Source organism: Urocitellus parryii, chromosome 16 (assembly GCF_045843805.1).
Source record: "Urocitellus parryii isolate mUroPar1 chromosome 16, mUroPar1.hap1, whole genome shotgun sequence".
Classification (NCBI taxonomy): Eukaryota; Metazoa; Chordata; class Mammalia; order Rodentia; family Sciuridae; genus Urocitellus; species Urocitellus parryii.
This window is the reverse complement of record NC_135546.1, coordinates 14332724-14352509: the sequence shown is the minus strand read 5'-3', so window position 1 is coordinate 14352509 and position 19786 is coordinate 14332724. Positions and strand designations below refer to the sequence as shown.

The 19786-nt window shown below is 36.6% G+C and overlaps 1 protein-coding gene across 1 annotated transcript in view; it reads right to left on the bottom strand.

Moving 5' to 3' along the window:
* Fancd2 (FA complementation group D2) overlaps positions 1–19786 on the bottom strand; it is a 60292-nt gene that overhangs the window by 32709 nt on the left and 7797 nt on the right. The window contains exons 8-19 of the mRNA XM_077793459.1: positions 16911–16989; positions 15906–16030; positions 13136–13223; positions 12527–12631; positions 12044–12141; positions 11579–11687; positions 10985–11014; positions 9555–9698; positions 7752–7886; positions 6497–6628; positions 3626–3733; positions 665–774 (exon numbers count right to left, since the gene is read on the bottom strand). Coding sequence (XP_077649585.1) covers positions 665–774; positions 3626–3733; positions 6497–6628; positions 7752–7886; positions 9555–9698; positions 10985–11014; positions 11579–11687; positions 12044–12141; positions 12527–12631; positions 13136–13223; positions 15906–16030; positions 16911–16989 — 1263 coding nt within the window. The remainder of the gene's footprint in view (positions 1–664; positions 775–3625; positions 3734–6496; positions 6629–7751; positions 7887–9554; positions 9699–10984; positions 11015–11578; positions 11688–12043; positions 12142–12526; positions 12632–13135; positions 13224–15905; positions 16031–16910; positions 16990–19786) is intronic.

Genomic DNA, 19786 nt, shown 5'->3' with positions numbered 1-19786 from the left:
GGGTTCGATCCTCAGCACCACATACCTACAAAGATGTTGTATCCGCCAAGAACTAAAAAATAAATATTAAAAAAATTCTCTCTGTCTCACTCTCTCCTCTCTCACTCTCTCTTTAAAAAAAAAATTTTTTAGTTGTTGATGGACCTTTATTTTATTCATTTATTTATATGCGATGCTAAGAAGCAAACCCAGTGCCTCGCTCTACCACTGAGCCACATCCCCAGTCCACTTTAATTTTTTTTGTTTTTGGTACTGGAAATTGAACTCAGGAGCACTCAACCACTGAGGACATCCTCAACCCTATTTGTGTATTTTTATTTAGAAATAGGGTCTCACTGAGTTGCTAAATACCTCACTATTGCTGAGGTTGGCTTTGAACTCATGATCCTCCTGATTCAGCCTCCCAAGCCACTGGGATTACAGGTGTGTGCCATCATGCCTGGCTCTCCCTTTAATTTTTTGAGACAGGATCTCACTAAGTTGCCCAGGCTAGCCTTGCCTTTCCTCAGCCTCCAAGTAGCTAGAATTATAGGTGTACAACACTGCACCTGGTTTCTATCAGCTTTAATGTCTACTGTTAAAGCACAAAGTAACATTTTATTTTCTAAGGCAGCAACTTGATTGATGGATCTTGAGACACATAAGTCAGAATCTTCACGCATACCTGTCTGTCGCCATGACACCAGCCATGGTGATAGCACCAATAATACCAATAAGTTTATACTTAAATATGGTGCTAGAGAGCTGCTTCCGTACCACCAGATGCATGTCATCCTGCAATGAGAGAAAGATGGAGAAAGATGAAGATGCTGGAATGGCACAGCAAAAGAATCTATGGATGCTGAGCTTAAAAGAAAACTAGAGTAGGAAGGGTTCTGTCATTTACTATGTGATCTTCAGCAAATTGTTTCATCTCTCTGAGTCTCAAATTTTTCCTCTATAAAATGGAAAACCTTGCTTTAAGGATTAGAGACAAATTATAAAAAATTTCTATAGCACTGCCTGGCACATGATAGACTTTCAATAACAAACTGTTGTTATCATCATGGTGGATGTTCTATATGGTTATGTCCCTGTTCCTGGCTTCCTCAAAATATTATAAATCACCAAATGACCCAGCAATTCTATTCCTAGGTATACATCCAAAAAATAGAAACTAAAACAAATGTATACCAATGTTCATAACAGCATTATTCAAATAGCCAGAGGTAGAAACCACCCAAGTGTCCATCAATAAATGAAACAAACTGGTATATATAAAATTGATTATACAGCTATAATAAAGTTAATTCTGGGGGCTGGTGTTGTGGCTCAGTGATAGAGTGCTTGCCTAGCTCATGCGAGCCCTAGGTTCGATCCTCAGAATCACACAAAAATAAATAAATAAAATAAAGGTATTGTGTCCAACAACAACCAAAACATAAATATTAAAAAAAAAAGAGTGAGTCTTGACATATCCTACTACATAGACAAACCTTTAAGACATTATACCAAGTGAAATAAGCCAGACACATGAAGACAAATATTTTATGATTCCACTTATATGAGGTATCTGGAATAGACAAATCCATAGACAGTGGTTTAGAGATTAGTAGGTGCTGAGAGCAGGGAAATATAAAATTATTGGCTAAAGAGTAAAAGATTTTTATTTGGGATGATGAGAAACTCCTAAAATCAGAGGAAATGGTTGCTCTATGTTTTTATGCACATAAATGGTTACACTATAGCCTTTTCATACATAAATATAACACATTTTGATCATTTCCATCCCCATTAGCCCCCTTCCCCTCCCTGCTCCCTTTCTACCTTCTCTAATCAGACTCCCTTCTACTTTCATGATCTTTTAAAATTTTCCCCTATATTCCACAGGAGAAAAAACATTCAATACTTGTCTTTCTGAGCCAGGCAATGTTCTAGAAATTTTTTATAATTTGTCTCCAATCCTTAAAGCAATCTTTTCCATTTTAGAGGAAAAATTTGAAACTCAGAGAGATGAAACAATTTGCTGAAGATCACACAGTAAATGATAGAACCCTTCCTGGTCTAGTTTTTTTTTTTTTTTTTTTAAACCCAGCACCCATGGATTCTTTTGCTGTGCCATTCCAGCATCTTCTCCTTTCTCTGGCTTATTTGCCCTATCATGATGATCTCATGCCACTGAATTATTCACCAAAAACTGTTAAAATGGTAAATTTTATGTTAAGTATATTTTACTAATTTAAAAATAATGAAAGGATTTGGCAGTAGAGTGCTTGCCTAACACATGTGAGGCCTTGGGTTCAATCCTCAGCACCATATAAAAATAAATAAAATAAAGATATTGTGTCCAACTACAACTAAAAAATAAATATATATAAAATAGAATCAATACCTTATAAAAAATTAAAATAATGAAGTAGTTTTACATCATTGATAATGAAGCAATCTCCAATATAGTCTTCTAAATGCAAAAAGCAAAGACATAGAATAAGAGGAGGGAGGGGAAGACCACAGATAAACACAAATTTGTAAATGCTCAGAACTCTCAGAAAGATATAAATAGGGATACTGTTATTAGAAAGACAATTCAGATGCCTAGAATACTGGGGGAGAGGGAATTATTTTTCACTATATATCTTCTATACATTTTGGGTTTTTAAAAAATTTTTTTTTGTAGTTATAAATGCACAGAATTTATTTTAATTTTTATGTGGTGCTAAGGATCAAACCCAGTGCCTCACACATGCTAGGCAAGTGCCTTGTCACTGAGCTACAGCCCCAGCCCCCTTCTATACATCTTGAAATTTGTATCACATGTATATATTATCTTGCCAAAATATTTTTTTTAATTAAGAAAGCACTGGTTGTTCAAACTATAGTCCAATACAGATTACCACCACAAGGTGGCACTAAAGATACAAAATCACTAGGAGTTACAATTCCAACCTAACTGGTCTTAATATATAGAGAGAGGGGGGGAGGGAGGGGGGGATGGAGGGGGGGGAGGGAGGGAGAGAGGGGGGGAGGGGGAGAGGGAGAGAGAGGGGGGGAGGGGGAGAGGGAGAGAGAGGGAGGGAGGGAGAGGGAGAGAGAGAGAGAGAGAGAGAGAGTTTTTTTTAAGAAGAAAAAATCTCTAAAACACTCAAAATAGAACCTGAATAGCTTTTTTCTTTTTCTTTTTTTTTTTGGTACTAGGGATTGAACTCAGGAGCACTCGACCACTAAGCCACATCCCCAACCCTATTTTGTATTTTATTTAGAGACAGGGTCTCACTGAGTTGCTTAGCGCCTCGCCACTGCTGATGCTGGCTTTGAACTCATGATCCTCCTGTCTCAGCCTCCTGAGCCACTGGAATTACAGGCATGCACCACCATGCCTGGCCCAAATAGCTTTTCTTTCTTGATTTCACCAACCCATCTTTACTCCAAAAGACCAAGTTTCTCCAAGACATAAGATCCAATCTACCAAGCACCTCAGTGCCTGGCAAACAGTAGGCACTTAATGCTAATGGTAAGAAAAGAATGAAAAATTCGGGACTGTCACTATGTATTCCCTTTTACATCACTACTGAACAGTTTAGAGTGATTTGCCTAGCAAAATTTTAGTAAAGAAGTAAAGATTCTTCCTTAACACACAAACTCTTACCTGAATGTGGCTGCTAGCTTCGTGTTTGCTAAATGCCAACATGCTAAGAATATAGAAGAGTTTTCGTATTTGCTGAGGGGACATATTATCCAGATAATCTAAAATGCCCTGTGATGGGAGTAAAATAAAAGTGAGTTTAGTGACTAACATTTTTTTCTCTTTAAATCAGAAACTTAAAATCCTTATAAGAAACATAAACATACAGCACAACAGCTATTCACCAAAAGCTCAACTTGTGAACACTATGCTCAGAACCTAAAGATTTCATATTCTGAACGTAAGCTAAAGGGCTTATGAAGCTTTGTAAGCCCATCTTATTATCAGAGACTAGGAAGCACCACCAGGAAAGATAAAGTCTCCATACTCTTGAGTCTGGCATATTTGCCCTTATCACGTTGGCCTCTGAACTCTGAATCAGGACTTTCAACACCTCTGCTTTGTCTTCCTAGTACACCTCTGACTTCACTGTATTCTTTATTTCCACTCTTTTTTTTCTCAGTGAAAACAATATTCCACCAAAAGTTGTCTCCAATCCTACTCCTTATGATGTCATCCCTTTCCAACTTCTACTCCATGAATTATTTATCCTGTCTCTGCAGATCTGGAGGAGGTCACCAGGAAACTGTACTTTTTGACCTTGGGCAACACCTCAGTTTTCTGTTATAAAGGGATAACAGAAGGTCTTTCAAAGGTGACCTGAGGATGACGTAGTACTAGCTTTATAAATTTTCAACTAATTAATTAAAGAATATTTTCCATTTCTTCTTTTCTATTGAATCCTTCTTTTGGTCCACAAGTTATCTCAAACCTCATCACCTAAATATATCTCCCTTGTTTCTCTCTCAAGCTACTCTCTCCGCCCCTTAAGTTTTCTCAAATGTTGACTCCATACCCCCAAGTTATTGCTCCTTATTCAAGTAACACTCTTTTGACAAAGGTTACCAGAGATAGCTTAACTGCCCAAGAAAATGGCTTCTTATCGATCTTCATTCTCTATACCATCCAACACTATAGAAAATCCATGAGTCTTGAAGCTCCCTTTCACCTGGGCTTTTTTTTTTTTTTAATATTTATTTTTTAGTTTTAGGTGGACCCATATCTTTATTTTACACTTATGTGGTGCTGAGGAACAAACCCAGTGGCTCGTTCATGCTAGGTGAGCACTCTACCACTGAGCCACAACCTTAGCCCCTCAACTGAGCTTTTACTACCTGACATCATATTATTCACCTTGTTTTCTCATTCTCCTTGCATGGACATTTGCTCTAGTCTACCACTTTAATGTTCTCAAAATTTCTGCATTCTCCAGGCTTCCGCCTCAAAAACTGTCTCACTTTAACTCACACCTGTATGGTTATCGATATATGCACATTCAAACTAAACCCTCCTCCACACATGTCCCCTAGGCTCCAAACCAGAATTTCCAACTTTCCATAATCAGGTACATATGGAGATAACAAACTGAATTCATTATCCTTTCTGCAGAAGATGCACTCTCTTCCGGCTCTTCTCAGCTCAGGAAATGGACAGCCAATCATATAGTTTTCTATGATATAAAATTTGGACCTAATTCTCTGTTCCTCATTTGTTAAATATTCCTGATAATCATACGGATGGTAACACTAACTTGTCTTAAAAGCAAATCATTCCCTCTCTTTTCTTATTCTCACTCCTTTGGACCATTTCAGTGGTCTCCAATCCAACCACAATATGTGATTAGGTCAACTTCTTATAAAAATCTTTATTAGCAAGCCAGGAATGGTGGTGGACAGCTATAATCAAAGCTACTCATTAGGCTAAGGAGGATCTCAAGTTCAAAGCCAGCCAGGTCAATTTAGTGAGACTCTGCCTCAAAATAAAATAAAAAGTGCTGAGAATGCAGCTCAGTGGTAAAGTGCTCACCTAGCATGTGTGAGGCTCGAGTTCAATCCCCAATACTTAAAAAAAAAAAAGTCGGTACTGGCTTCCCATTGTTTATAAAATCAAACTGAAACTCCTTAGCATGATTTGTTTGCTTGATTCTTACAGTATAGGGCTCGAACCCAGGGGTGCTCTACTACTGTACATCCCCAGCCCTTTTTGATTCAGTGTCTCACTAAATTGCCCAGGCTGCCTTTGAACTTATAATCCTCCTGCCTCAGTCTGCCAAGCAAGTGGGATTACAGGAATGCACCACCACACCCAGTTTTAGCATGGTTTTGATACCCTCTATACCTGGCCCTGTCCTATGTCCTACCAGTCTCAATTCCTAACACTTCCTGCCATACCCTACTCTATATCCATGCTTTTCCACTTATCATCACTCAGACACACATGGACTTAGGCACTACTTTGCTTCTGCTCACACTGTTCTCTTCTAGAACTCACTCCTTCCTTCCTTCCTCTTGGAGTCCTTCCTTTCTTTAAAAAAACAAAAAACAAAAAAACAAACAAACAAAAAAACACCTCACTCAAATGGTAGCCCCTCTTTGAAGGCTTTTCCAGCTTTGCAAACCAAGTTTAATTATTCCTTCTCTGTTATACCTATAGCAATTTCTCTTCATTACAGATTTCATCATTTCTATTTCAGTGACTTGCTTATGTGTCTTAATCTCTATCATCAAGGGCAAAGATCTTTACATCCAGAGCACCCAGAACAGTGTAGCACATAGTTAAGTATTAAAAAGTTTTACTGAATGAATATGTAAGTGATGAGTCATTTTTTCCTATTATTGGCCCATCGATGTACTTCCTTCCACTCTTCCCACCCATTATAATGCTCAGAATCTAAAGAATATAAAATAAATGACTACTAACAGACATCAGATTACTCTCAAACACATTCAACAAAGAAAAATTATTCAATACATACAACAAAAGAGCCAGACATACCTTTACAAAGACAGCATTCAGTCTCATAGCAGATGGGTTTAATCTTATCAACTCAAGGAGGACATTCAATGCAGTATCAACTTCCGTTTCATTCCCACTGCAGACATGGGTCACAAGGGCACCAACTGCTTCCTGTACAATGCAGAGAGTCAATAGGTCAGTGTGGGGAAAAAAAAATATGGCACCGTCTATCGAAAGGGGTTCATGCCCAAGAATTTCCCAGGTTCTCCTTTGTTAAAATCACAACTCACCTGATCTTATTATTTATTATCTAATTTTCATTGTCATTGGCTTCAGACAATGGAACTTCACTCCCATCCCAACTTAACCTATTTCCCACAATTTATCAGTGAACACTATCTCAGCCCTCCTGATTTTGATCCTTGGTGTATCTTTCTTTCTCTTTCCCATATGAGTTGAATTTTACTCCTAAAGTTAAGGTTGGGGCTGGGGATATGGCTCAAGCGGTAGCGCGCTCGCCTGGCATGCGTGCGGCCTGGGTTATCCTCAGTACCACATACAAACAAAGATGTTGTGTCTGCCAAGAACTGAAAAATAAATATTAAAAAACTCTCTCTCTCTCTAAAAAAAAAAAAAAAAAAAAAGTTAAGGTTGGACATCAACTGTTGAAATTTCTTGAAAAGATGGCACTCAAGGAGGTAAAAGTTTTATAGATTTTCTTTTTTGGAGAAGAGGAGGGTACCAGGGATTGAAATCAGGGGCACTCAACCACTGAGCCACATCCCCAGCTCTTTTTTGTATTTTAGAGACAGCATCTTGGTGAGTTGCTTAGCTTTCATAATCACTCTCCACAAGTACAGCCCTCCCTCTGGATATGCACTATTAAATTTTGTGTCTTGTGTTCATGGGGACAGTGTTAGAACTTAAGTATTTCTCATTATTTTTTACTATACTTATTTTTAAGGGACAACTCTAGGATCAAATGGAGTTTATTATTTAAAGCTAAGTTTGTCATCCCTGTACTGGGAAAACTACCTAAAAACCCCACCCATTTAACCATGTCTATCTGAAGTAGAATGAATTTGGACTTTAATTTTAGATCCAAAGAATTCTGAAGCTCACAAGATACCCCGCATCAGACTCCTCATTTTAAGACGGGGAACAGAACTGACCTTTCCTAAAGTCCAGTTTTTAATGCTTTCCAACTGAAGAAATAAACATTAAATCACATGCAATTCACTCAGAATTCTTTCATTCTCTTACCTCCTTAACCAAAATAAATATTTGAACATACCTGCTGGCAGTAAGTGTCAAAAAACTTAAATGAGTATTTGTATAAGAGACTGCCAAACAAAATTATATTTTGATCTTGAGAGTGGAACAAACTCTGAGCCAGTAATAGAATGGATGGACAAATATCCTTCAGAACCTGAAAAAGCAAAGAATAAACAGAAAACAAACTATGGGAAAAACTAATTATTAGAAATAATTAGTTATTATTTAATAATTAATAAAATAATTATTAGAAATAATGGTTATTTCTAAGAGTTGCTATTAACCACTAGTATCTCTTAAGAAAATATCCCTTTTGGTTGGGCATGGTAGCACACATCTACAGTCCCACTGACTTGGGAAGAGGATTAAAAGTTCAAGGCTAGCCTGGGAAATTTAGTGAGACCCTTTGTCAAAAAAAAAAAGAAAAGGCTAGGGATAACTTATAACTCAGTGGTAGACTGCTTGTCTTACATGTGTGAGGTCCTAGATTTGATCCCCAGTACTCCACAAAATATATAACATAATAATACAAACATTAAACCCATTTTCTATATAAAATCTTAAGACGCAACTACATATTTTTGTTAATTCCTAAGCCAAACCCTTCTAATATTTAGCTAGCAAAACACTACTCCCAGCTTCTGAAATTCCAGTTTGAATGGTTCACATTTGGTAAGAATCATCACCTGTGGTTCTCAATGTCAAATGTTCAAACACAAATGGATCAACAGATCCATATTTACATCTCTACTAGCATTCTTCTGGTTCCTATTTTTTTCAAGGTTTTTACAAACATCTTTGGACAAGATTTTATAAGGCCAATTTACCAAAGCTTCAAGTTGCAGAGAACCAGACAAGTAAAATGACAAATGCAAAATTAAGATTAAAAAGTCTCTGGGGCTGAGGTTGTAGTTCAGTGATAGAGCACTTGTCTGGCATGTGTGAGGCACTAGGTTCGATTCTCAGCACCACATATGAACAAATAAATAAGTAAAGGTTGATAACTGAAAAATATTAAAAAAATATTTAAAAAAAGATTCAAAAGTCTCAATAATGAGATGACAGGCAGCTGTAGAAGACTTTTATCTTAGATTAAAAATCAACTTATAGGGCAGAATTAGAAGACCTGAATTAAAACAATTCCTATAAAAGAACTGAATTTAAGTCAGTTAAAATTAGTTTTAATTTCATGAAAATCAATCTTAAAAAAAAAAAAACCTTAGGGCTGGGATGTGGCTCAAGCGGTAGCGCGCTCGCGTGGCATGCGTGCGGCCCGGGTTCGATCCTCAGCACCACATACCAACAAAGATGTTGTGTCCGCCGAGAACAAAAAAATAAATATTAAAAATTCTCTCTCTCTATCTCTCTCTCTCCTCTCTCACTCTCTCTTAAAAAAAAAAAAAAAAACCTTAGATTTGTTTACTAAGATGTCTCAATCAAGGTAATAATCCTATTTGTGGGCTGGGATGTGGCTCAAGTGGTAGCTCGCTCGCCTGGCATTCATGCGGCCCGGGTTCGATCCTCAGCATCACATACAAAGATGTTGTATCCACTGAAAACTAAAAATAAATATTAAAAAAAATAAATAAAAAATAATCCTATTTTGTTGGATTTTTCCCTTAAGTACTGGGGATTGAACCCAGGGCCTTGTGAATGCTAGGCAAGCATTCTACCACTGAGCTATGCCCTCAGACCTCTCACATGTTTTAAAATGTTGGAACTCCTTCTGAAAAATGAACACCCAGCAAAGATATTAGGAATTCTACACTGGATAGGAACAGTTACCTCTCAGATTAATATTGCCAAACTTTCTGACACTTACCACATAATGAATACAGAAAGTACTCTCAAGCAAGTCTTCTTGAATGGAGCCAGATCGGATCTTGTTTTTTACCACCCTCTCAATGTTCTTCTTTGCCTGAGTATTAGTGCTATAAATGATGAAAATCATTGCCAGGTCGAAACTCTATTGATAAGTACGCAACAGATGAAAATAGTTAGTAAATCAGTACATTTACTACAATAAAAGAGTAGCTCTCAACATTTTCCCATTAAAACTCAGAATAGATATATTACTTTTTCAACATACTTCCATGGGAGTGCCTCAATTTTCTTTCTTTCTTTTTTTTTTTTTTTTTAAGAGAGAGTGAGAGAGGAGAGAGAGAGAGAGAATTTTTAACATTTATTTTTTAGTTCTCGGCGAACACAACATCTTTGTTGGTATGTGGTGCTGAGGATCGAACCCGGGCCGCACGCATGCCAGGCGAGCGCGCTACCGCTGAGCCACATCTCCAGCCCGAGTGCCTCAATTTTCACAAAAGCCAGAAATATTTTTCAAAGAAATAAAGTGCCGTGATTATTAACCACTGATATGTCTTAAAAACACATCAGAACATAAGTGAAAGTGATATTATCAAAGAAGTAATTTTGAACATCTTCACATTTATCAAAAGAAAAAGATTAAATCACTTGCCAATTTCAGAATATATTTTCATCATTAAAAAAACTGTTTTGTGGGCTGGGGTTGTGTCTCAATGGTAGAGTGCTTACCAAGCATGAGAAAGGCACTGGGTTCAATCCTTAGTACCACATAAAAATAAGTAAATAAAATAAAGGTATTGTGTCCACCTACAACTAAAAAACTATTTTTTAAAAAATATCATTTTCAGTCTTTTATTCCATATCAGAAAAGCTTTTAAGATAGTCTTTCAACACCAACTGAATAGCCTAACAAAAATCCCACAGAACAAAACAGATTCTAACTAAAAAAAAAAAAAAGAGCTTTAGAGAGATCAAATCAGTACATAAGAAACTCAATCATCTGGCTTCTAGAAATAAGAGAAAGACCAGTACCAGATCTTGACAGTGGGAAGACTTTGATCTACTCAGGACTACATGGAGAAAGTAAAACACAAAATGCCATCATCTCGACAATTCCACCAGGTAGGAGAAAGAAAGGGTTATCAGACAAAGCAGGGATAGGACTGACCCAAGTAGAGATGTCACTTTCTTTGACTACAACTTATGTTTGAAATGTCCAGATTTCTCTTTCTGGATACTATAGGTTTATTTTGCTGCAAAAATTAACCAGTAGGAGCAGACCATCTGGCAAGTTGCCCAGTAGCAATTATTTATTGGAGGAGCTAGAGAAGACACAGAAGGAACAACTGAAGGGAGAGAGAAAACAGAACAAGCTAGCTGAAGTCACTACTTAGACTATAATACTTAAAATTCGTAGGACAAAAGCATTACCTTGTGCTTAGACTCAATGTTTTCAATTGCCTGGGGAAAAAGGGGTCACAAAAACATTATGACACATCAGTGGAACATTTCTTCATGCCTTATTCAGCATGCCCTGTTCTCTGACTTGACAGCCAATCTGCCAATCATCTATCATTTTTATTTTAGTTTTTATTTCTACATTTTTTTGTGGGGGACAGGAACAGGATTGAACTCAGGGGCACTCAGCCACTGAGTGTACTTTATTTAGAAATAGGGTCTTGCTGAGGCTAGCTTTGAATTCATGTTCCTCCTGCACACTGGGATTATAGGTGTGCGTCACCATGCCCAGTTATTTCTACTTATCTTTTTTTTTTTAAATTTTTATTATTAGTTGTTCAAAACATTATATAGTTCTTGACATATCATATTTTACACATTTGATTCAAGTGCAGAACACAACAGACACTAGTATGGCAATATGTAAATCAGTGGATGTGTAACTGATGTGATTCTGCAATCTGTATACGGGGTAAAAATGAGAGTTCATTTCTACTTATCTTACTTACATTATCCATCACTGCTTAACACCCCTTTCCTCCATGATGGTCCAAAGATCTCACTCACCTTAATCCAGGCTTCTGAAATGATTTTCTCATACCTAACAGTCAACTTTAAGATATCAAAGAGAAGCATAACACAGTTTGGACTGTCATCTTCTTGGTATTCTGAAGAACTACAAGTAGAAGAGGAGAAAAAAATTATTTCTTCTACTGACCAAAGAAGAACATCTCAGTACCTGTTTCCTAGCCAGGTACCTGGGAGCAAGTCATAATCGCATATGTAAAAAACTTGCAGTCCAGATGGAAGTGATCTGAATGGCGTTTCTCTCTCTCTCTCTCTCACACACACACACACACACACACGACGTGAGAAACTAAATGGTACTGTATGTGAATGTAATATTACTACCATTATTTGTAAATTTTAAGTATTAAGTTCCAACAGTCCTGACTTTCAGAAAAAACAGATGTCAAAAAACTTTTCTTTTACTGCTAGAAAAAGGATGGCAACTGTCAAAAGCTCTATTACCTTGCTCCTGTAATTTTCAACTTGATTTGGGAAGCCTGAAACATTGATGGCAAAATAAAATGCTGCAGATCCAACCTCTCCCGAAGCTCAGAAATTACCTGAAGAAAGTAAAATTAGCCATGTTGTTGTGGTCATAGTGGATAGAGACAGCCCATTCTCTCGATAGAATTATAACAACCCCTTAAAGACTGAAGAAAGTTTAAATGCTGGACAAGGCAACATTGAAATAGTTGATGAGAATGGTTAATGCAGGTATAGTATGTCACACCCAAATTCCAGAATTCTTTGAGGTACACAGAAATTCCTGTAAGGGCTTATACATAATAATCAATCATAGTATCATTCTTTTCCCTGAATGCTATGTGGATTAATCAGTATTTATCATTTAGTTTGGGGCCAGAGAAGAGTAATATGGACCTATTAATTTAAATAAATTTATCCTGATGTACCTTTATCTACGTTGGGCAGGAAAGACTACTATACCTCAAGTGCATTGGTGGCTGTTATGGAATGAAGAATGAACTTGATTATCACAGGTAAGTCAACCAAAGCAACTGAGGACAGCTTACCCATCACCAACTGACGGACCTAAAATTAGAAAGCACAAAAACCTTAACTATTTCCATGTCTCTACCTCAACCCCAAACTGACTTCTTAGGTAAAATCAGAAATGTAACTCTCAGTTTTCCCATACACAACTTGAGGGAAAAAAACGCCTTCTTTTGTTATCCTCCAAATTACAAGTTTTCAATTGTTAATGCAAAAACTTCCTCACAAACAGCTGGCAGGTGTATTGTCTTACATTTTGAAGCCCAAATTCACAATTGGCTCTAAGAAAGCATAAAAAAGTGTTATCCCACCAGGCACAGAGATGCATGCCTGCAATCCCAGAAGTTCAGGAGGCTGAGACATAAAGTTTTAACTTTAGAGCATCTGAAACTCACTGAAGAGAATAAAAGATCAAATGTCATTCAGTACAGTTTCAAAGGGAAATTTTCTTTACATAATTTCTTCCAAGGTAATGCCTAACTGACAACGGTTCCAAGAGGTCAGAAAGCTGGCCCTGTTTCTGGAGAGCACAGTCTTTCCTACCTTAGATAGGAAGGTTGGGTCAAGTCGGAGACTGGAAAGGACATCCAGGATTGGGACAGTAAGGGGAGTATTCTCCATTAATAGGTCACTGTGAATGTTGGAAAAAGAAAGTTGTATAAAGGTTTAAAGAGAACTAGGTAGATTAAACACTTGAGAAAAATGACTCATCAGATTATGGGAAGACAGGATACACAGTTGTCCCTTGGTATCTGACCTTGGATTTCAGGACCCCACTCCTCATGGATACCAAATTGAATACATGCTCAAGTCCCCTAGGTAAAATGGCATAGCATTTGGATATGCCCTATACAGTTCCCTATAAACAGTAAATCATCTCTGAATCATTTATAACACTTCAAACCAGGTAAATGCTATATAAATAGTTTTTCTGCTATATTTTTTAGTCAATGAACCTTTATTTATTTATATGCAGTGCTGAGAAATAAACCCGGTAACTCATACATGCTAGGCAAGTGTTCTACCATTGAGCCACAACCCCAGCCCCTCTTCTACTATACTGCTTAGGGAAAAATGACAAGGAAAAAGTCTGCACATGTTAATACAGATGCAGCATTTATTCTGAATAGTTTTGATCTATAGTTGGTTGAATCAGAGGATGTGCATACAGAGGGCCAGTTGTACTCAGTTCCAATTAAAATATTGATTTTATTTTTCACTAGAAGCTGTCTTCATTACAAGAAAATAATATATGCTCATTGCTCATTATAAAAATTCAAGGGGGTGGGGATGTGGCTCAAGCGGTAGCACACTCGCCTGGCATGCGTGCGGCCCGGGTTCGATCCTCAGCACCACATACCAACAAAGATGTTGTGTCCACCGAGAACTAAAAAAATAAATATTAAAAATTCTCTCTCTCTCTCTCTCACTCTCTCTCCTCTCTCACTCTCTCTTTAAAAAAAAAATAAAATAAAAAAATAAAAAAATAAAAATTCAAGTAAATAAATTAAGAAACAAGAAGCCCTCCTTCACCACATCAACTACCCAGAGGTCACTATTGAGTTTGGCAAACATCCTTCCTGAAAATAGAAAAAAAAAAAAAAAAAAAAAACAATTACAATAGAGCATGATTAAATATAAAAGATGCATATGCAGGGTGCTATAGGAGCATACAGTAGTGAAAAGTATAGGGATGGATTCTAAAAGAAGGCTGTACAAAAGAACAAGCTGGCAGGAAGCAGGCAAAGTGAACAGTTAGGACCCTACCCAAAGGGAGCATCCTGCCCAAAAGCACAAAAGCAAATCACTGGACACATTTGGAAGTAGGCAACTGCAGAATTCAAATTTTTTAAAAACTACCTCTAGGACAAGTAAAAAGTTACATTAATACAGAAGCTATATTCTAGGGATATAGTTCTCCCTTCTTTATTACTAATCTACCAATTATAGTACTATTTTTCAAATGAATGGCAGTAAGCAATGGGTATCAGCAACAGGTCTAATGCAGGGAGTATATTACAATGAATCGTCTAAGGATCAAAAAATGTAGATGGGGGCTGGGGATGTGGCTCAAGCGGTAGCGCGCTCGCCTGGCATGCGTGCGGCCCGGGTTCAATCCTCAGCACCACATACAAACAAAGATGTTGTGTCTGCCGAAAATTAAGAAATTAAAAAAAAAAAATGTAGATGTTAAACAGCATACTACAGTGAAACAGCCACATCAATGTTTGTACCAGCATAATTCACAATAGCTAAATTGTGGAACCAACCTAGATGCCTTTCAATAAATGGATAGATAAAGAAACTATGGTATATATACACAATGGAATATTATTTGTCATTAAAAGAGAATAAAATCATGAAATGTGCAGGTAATTGGATGGAGTTGGAGAATATCACGCTAAGTAAGGCAATCCCCAAAATCCAAAGGCCGAACGCTTTCTCTGAAATGTGGATGCTGATCCATAATGGGGAGAAGGCCGCAACCATGGGAGGAATGGAGGAACTTTAGATAGGGTAAAGGGGAGGGAGGGGGCGTGGGAAAGATGGTGGAATGAGATGGACATCATTACCCTAGAACATGTATGAAGACACGAATGATGTATCCCTGTGTATAACCACAGACATGAAAAATTGTGCTTTATGTGCACTATAAATTGAAATGCATTCTGCTGTCATGTATAACAAATTAGAATAAAAAAGAAAGAATGTAGATGTTTAAAAAAAATCCATAAATAATCGTGATGTGCAAGTCAGATTGAGAATTCCTTGGAGGAAATGCTAATGAAACAAAGTCATCATGTTCAAATTCTTACATGCCAAATTTGTATACCTAATCCTAATCAAGACACCTTCATTCACAGGTATATCATTTTTTAAAAAGTATATGGGTCTTGGGGCTTAGGTTGTAGCTCAGTGGTTAAATGCTTGTCTAACAAATGTTAAGCACTGGATTCAATACTCAGCATCACATAAAAATAAAATAGGACTGGGAATATAGCTCAGTTGATAAAGTGCTTGCCTACCATGCACAAGGCCCTGAGTTCAATTTCCAGCACCAATAAAGAAGTAAAGTAAAATAAAGGTATTATGTCCTTCTACAACTAAAAAATATTGGGGAAAAAAAAAACAACAGATGGGTCTATTCAAATATATACCTGTCATTAAAAATACAAGTCAAATCCCATGCCCTATTCCTGAGAGATAGATATATCATGCTCCTTTGATACCATATTACTACCACTCTACACACTGCAGTGATAAAGCTCCCATATTGGTGCCTCTTTGAGACAGTAGCAGAGTGCTCATCTACCTGAGTTCTTTCCCCACATCAGCATGCTGGGCATCCCCTAAGATCTCAGGTAGGCTGGTAACAAAGTCATGTTGCAGGTACACTGGAGCAATACTGATCAACTGCACGATCTTGGTGGTAAGGTCCTGCAGTGAGGGACACTATTAGAATTGCAGCACATTATCCAGAATACAGAAACACTACCTACTCATAAAATGCAGAGCTCAAGTTATCTTTTGTACAATATCTCAACTACAGATGCAAGCTCAAAACTTAAGTTTAGAGGCAAATGGCCCAGATAATTCCATATAAAACAAAACAGAAAAAAATATAAGATGGATAGTATATTATCTAATAGGTCTATTACATACATTATTCCATTTAATCTTCAGAACTATGGGGTTTTACAATAATTCCCATATTTTAAATGTATGAATGAATTACCCAAGGATACATGGTTAATTGGCAGACCCCAAATTCCATCCCAGATGAAACCCCAAAAACTCATATTCTTCCAAACAGAAATTTAGCATCAGAATGTCTGTCAACTTAGAAAGATGAATTTATAAACTCCTGAAGAAAAATGAACCTAAAGCACTTGGCTCAAAATAGATTTAACTTTATCAAGGTGCTTGAATAACAAATCATATAACTACAAAAACTTTTACAATGTTCCTCAATATGTAATCAAATTAAAACAATTGTAGTGAAGTAAGATGGTTTGGTATCTCATCACTTCAGAAATACACTACAATCTCTTTACTTAGAAAAAGTAATTTATTTCCAAACATTTAATTTATATATTAAATGATATCTAATTTTATAATTAGATAAGCTTTTCTGAAAAAATTTAAAGGGCAAAATAATCATAATTCTCAAATTATGAAAACTGGAAAAAGCTAATGGATAGTTGGAAAAGTGTGAATGCTCAGCATAAAAACAAGGGGGAAAACCCTACAAATTCTAAAAGTTTGGCAAGTACAAAAAACATTCTTTAAATATGAATAATAAAGCTCCAAAGCCTACCTTGCCATCCACAATTCTGTCAAGCCATTTTAATTGACTGAAAATGAGTCGAGGCATGTTGATTCCATCACTGCTCGAACTGAAATGTTAGAATGAGAATTCAAGGAAGTTAGACTTTGTTTTTTATTTTATTTTTGTGCAGGCAATTGAACACTGAGCCTCACACATGCTAAGGAAGTGCTGCTGAGCTACACTCTCTGCCCCAGATCTTAGCCTTTCTGACTTTTCTATAACAGCACTAATACTGTGCAAAATATTCCATTCATTCAATTAACATTTACTGAAATATTTCCATGCACTGGGCAATGTGCTAGACCAAAAAGCAGCAGACATAGGGTTACATAGTCATAAGAGGTCTGGAAGAAGACACGTCAAACTATTAGCAACAGCTACAGCTGGAGAGAGTTTAGAAAGAAGGGAAAATAGGGCTAGATAGTATTTCTTTTTTTTTTGTATATATTTATTTCTTAGTTTTCAGTGGACACAACATCTTTATTTTATTTTTATGTGGTGCTGAGGATCGAACCCAGCGCCCCGCGCATGCCAGGCGAGCATGCTACCACTTAAGGTACATCCCCAGCCCCAAGATAGTATTTCTTAATATAATTTTTTCTATACCAGGGATTGAACCCAAGGACATTTAGCCACTGAACCACATCACCAGCCCTTTTATTTATATATATATATAAAATGTATGATTGTTGGGGTTTTTTGCTTGGGGTTTTTTTTTAGATTTTTTACTTTATTTACTTATACAAGGTGCTGAGGATTGAACCCAGGGCCTCACAAATACCAGGCAAGCACTGTACCACTGAGCCACAACCCTAGCCCCCCTTTTTTATATTTTATTAGAGACAGAGTCTCACAGAGTTGCTCAGGGCCTTAGTTAAGTTGCTGAGGCTGGGTTTGAACTCAGAATCCTCCTTCCTCAGCTTCCTGATTCCCTAGAATTACAGGCATGCACCATCACACCGACCTTAATAATATAATTTTTAAAAGATAGAAAGCTAACAAATTAAAACTGAATAGAATAATATTTTTCAAAAGGTAAAAATTTATTACATCAATGAAAAAGAAAAGGCAAGCACATCAACTGCTATGAAAACTCATGAGTTCAAATTAGATTATGTTCATGAAAGTATCATGACGAGCATTTCTTCACTTATGAAGAAATGTTGGCTCAGTTACTATTATTTTCCACAAAATAAGAATCTATGCCTTCCTCCTAACCTAAATTTTTGGACTACCCCCAGCTCCTTTTCTTAACAGTATTCTTGGTCCTTGTTTACTACAAGCAATCTTTTAAAAAAAATTTTTGTATTGGTATATTATAATTATACATAATAGTGGGATTCACTAAACTATACTCATACATGGACATGATATGATCAATCTCATTCCCAAGTACTTTCTCTTTCCCTCATCTCCTCCAGCTCCCATCTGACTGCTCTACTGATCTCCCTAATATTGTATTTTAATTACTGAATTATTATTATTCAATCTAGTATATTCATACATAGATGCAGCATAATTTTGTAGATTTCATTCCCCAGTAATTCGCCATGCCCTCCCTTCCTTCCACCACAGCCCATCTTAAGCACTAAGAAAGACTTAGCCAGAACATAAAGCATCATCTAAAACCTGAAATTTTTAAAAATGCATCTTCAAAGTATATTATGTACAGGACATAAAATGGAGAAAATGAAAATGACTATGTATCTGTCATACCGAAGATATCCACTATTAATAATGCATTATGTATGGTTTACATTTTTTTAAAACAAGACATTGATTTATAACATGGGTTTTTTTTTCAATTAATGTACGGCATCAAATGGTCATTATAATTTTTTTAATATTTTATTTTTAGTTGTAGTTGGACACAATACCTTTAATTTATTTGTATATGGTGCTTGAGGATTGAACCAGGGACTTGCACTGCTAGATGAGCACTCTACTACTGAGCCATGACTCCAGCCCTAGTCATTATAATTTTAATGTCCACATGATGTTTCTATTTTTTAACATGTCAATTGTTCACAATTTTTGTTATTTTCTTGTCTGGGTTTTTGTTGTTTTTCTTTTGCTTTGTTTTGCAGTGCTGGGGACTGAACATAGAGCCTCCTATATGCTGTATAAGAGCTCAACCACTAATCTATAACCAGTTCTAATTTTTTGTTATTTTAGACAATAATCTTATGTCTTTGTTTTCAGTTAGTAAACATTTTGGGGTAAAACAGGAGAGAGCAGTGAGGATTAAAGGGTCTGCAAAATTTAAGTCTTTTTTTGTGTATGTGATGCTGGGAATGGAACCCAGGACCCTCACACACACTTCTACTACTATGCTACATCAACCTAAAACCTTAGGTTCTTCTTTTCCTTTTTATCTTTTGTACCAGGGAATAAATCCAGGGGCTCTTACCACTGAGTCACATCTGCAGCCCATTTTTGTATTTAATTAGAGACAGTGTCTCACTGAGTTGCTTAGGGTCTCCCTAAGTTGCTGGCTTTAAACTCACAATCCTCCTGCCTCAGCCTCCTAAGCCCCTAGGATTATAAGCATGTTCCATGCGCATGGCCAAAACCTTAGGTTTTACGTACAACCTCTTGATTTTCAAATGACTGAACAAATTAATATGCTCATTAGCAATGAATGCACATGCCTGTTAATTACACTCAACACAGAAGACCCTTTTGAGAATGGAAATAATGACTGTATTTATTATTTTAAAACTGTGTCTTTGCTAATAAAATTAAACTTTTAATGTTTAATGTTCTTGCATTTGTGAATTGTCTGTTCACGATCTCTGTCTACTTTTCTATTATAAACTGTTCAGTTTTTTATGACATAATAATTTTTAAAATAGATAGTACAG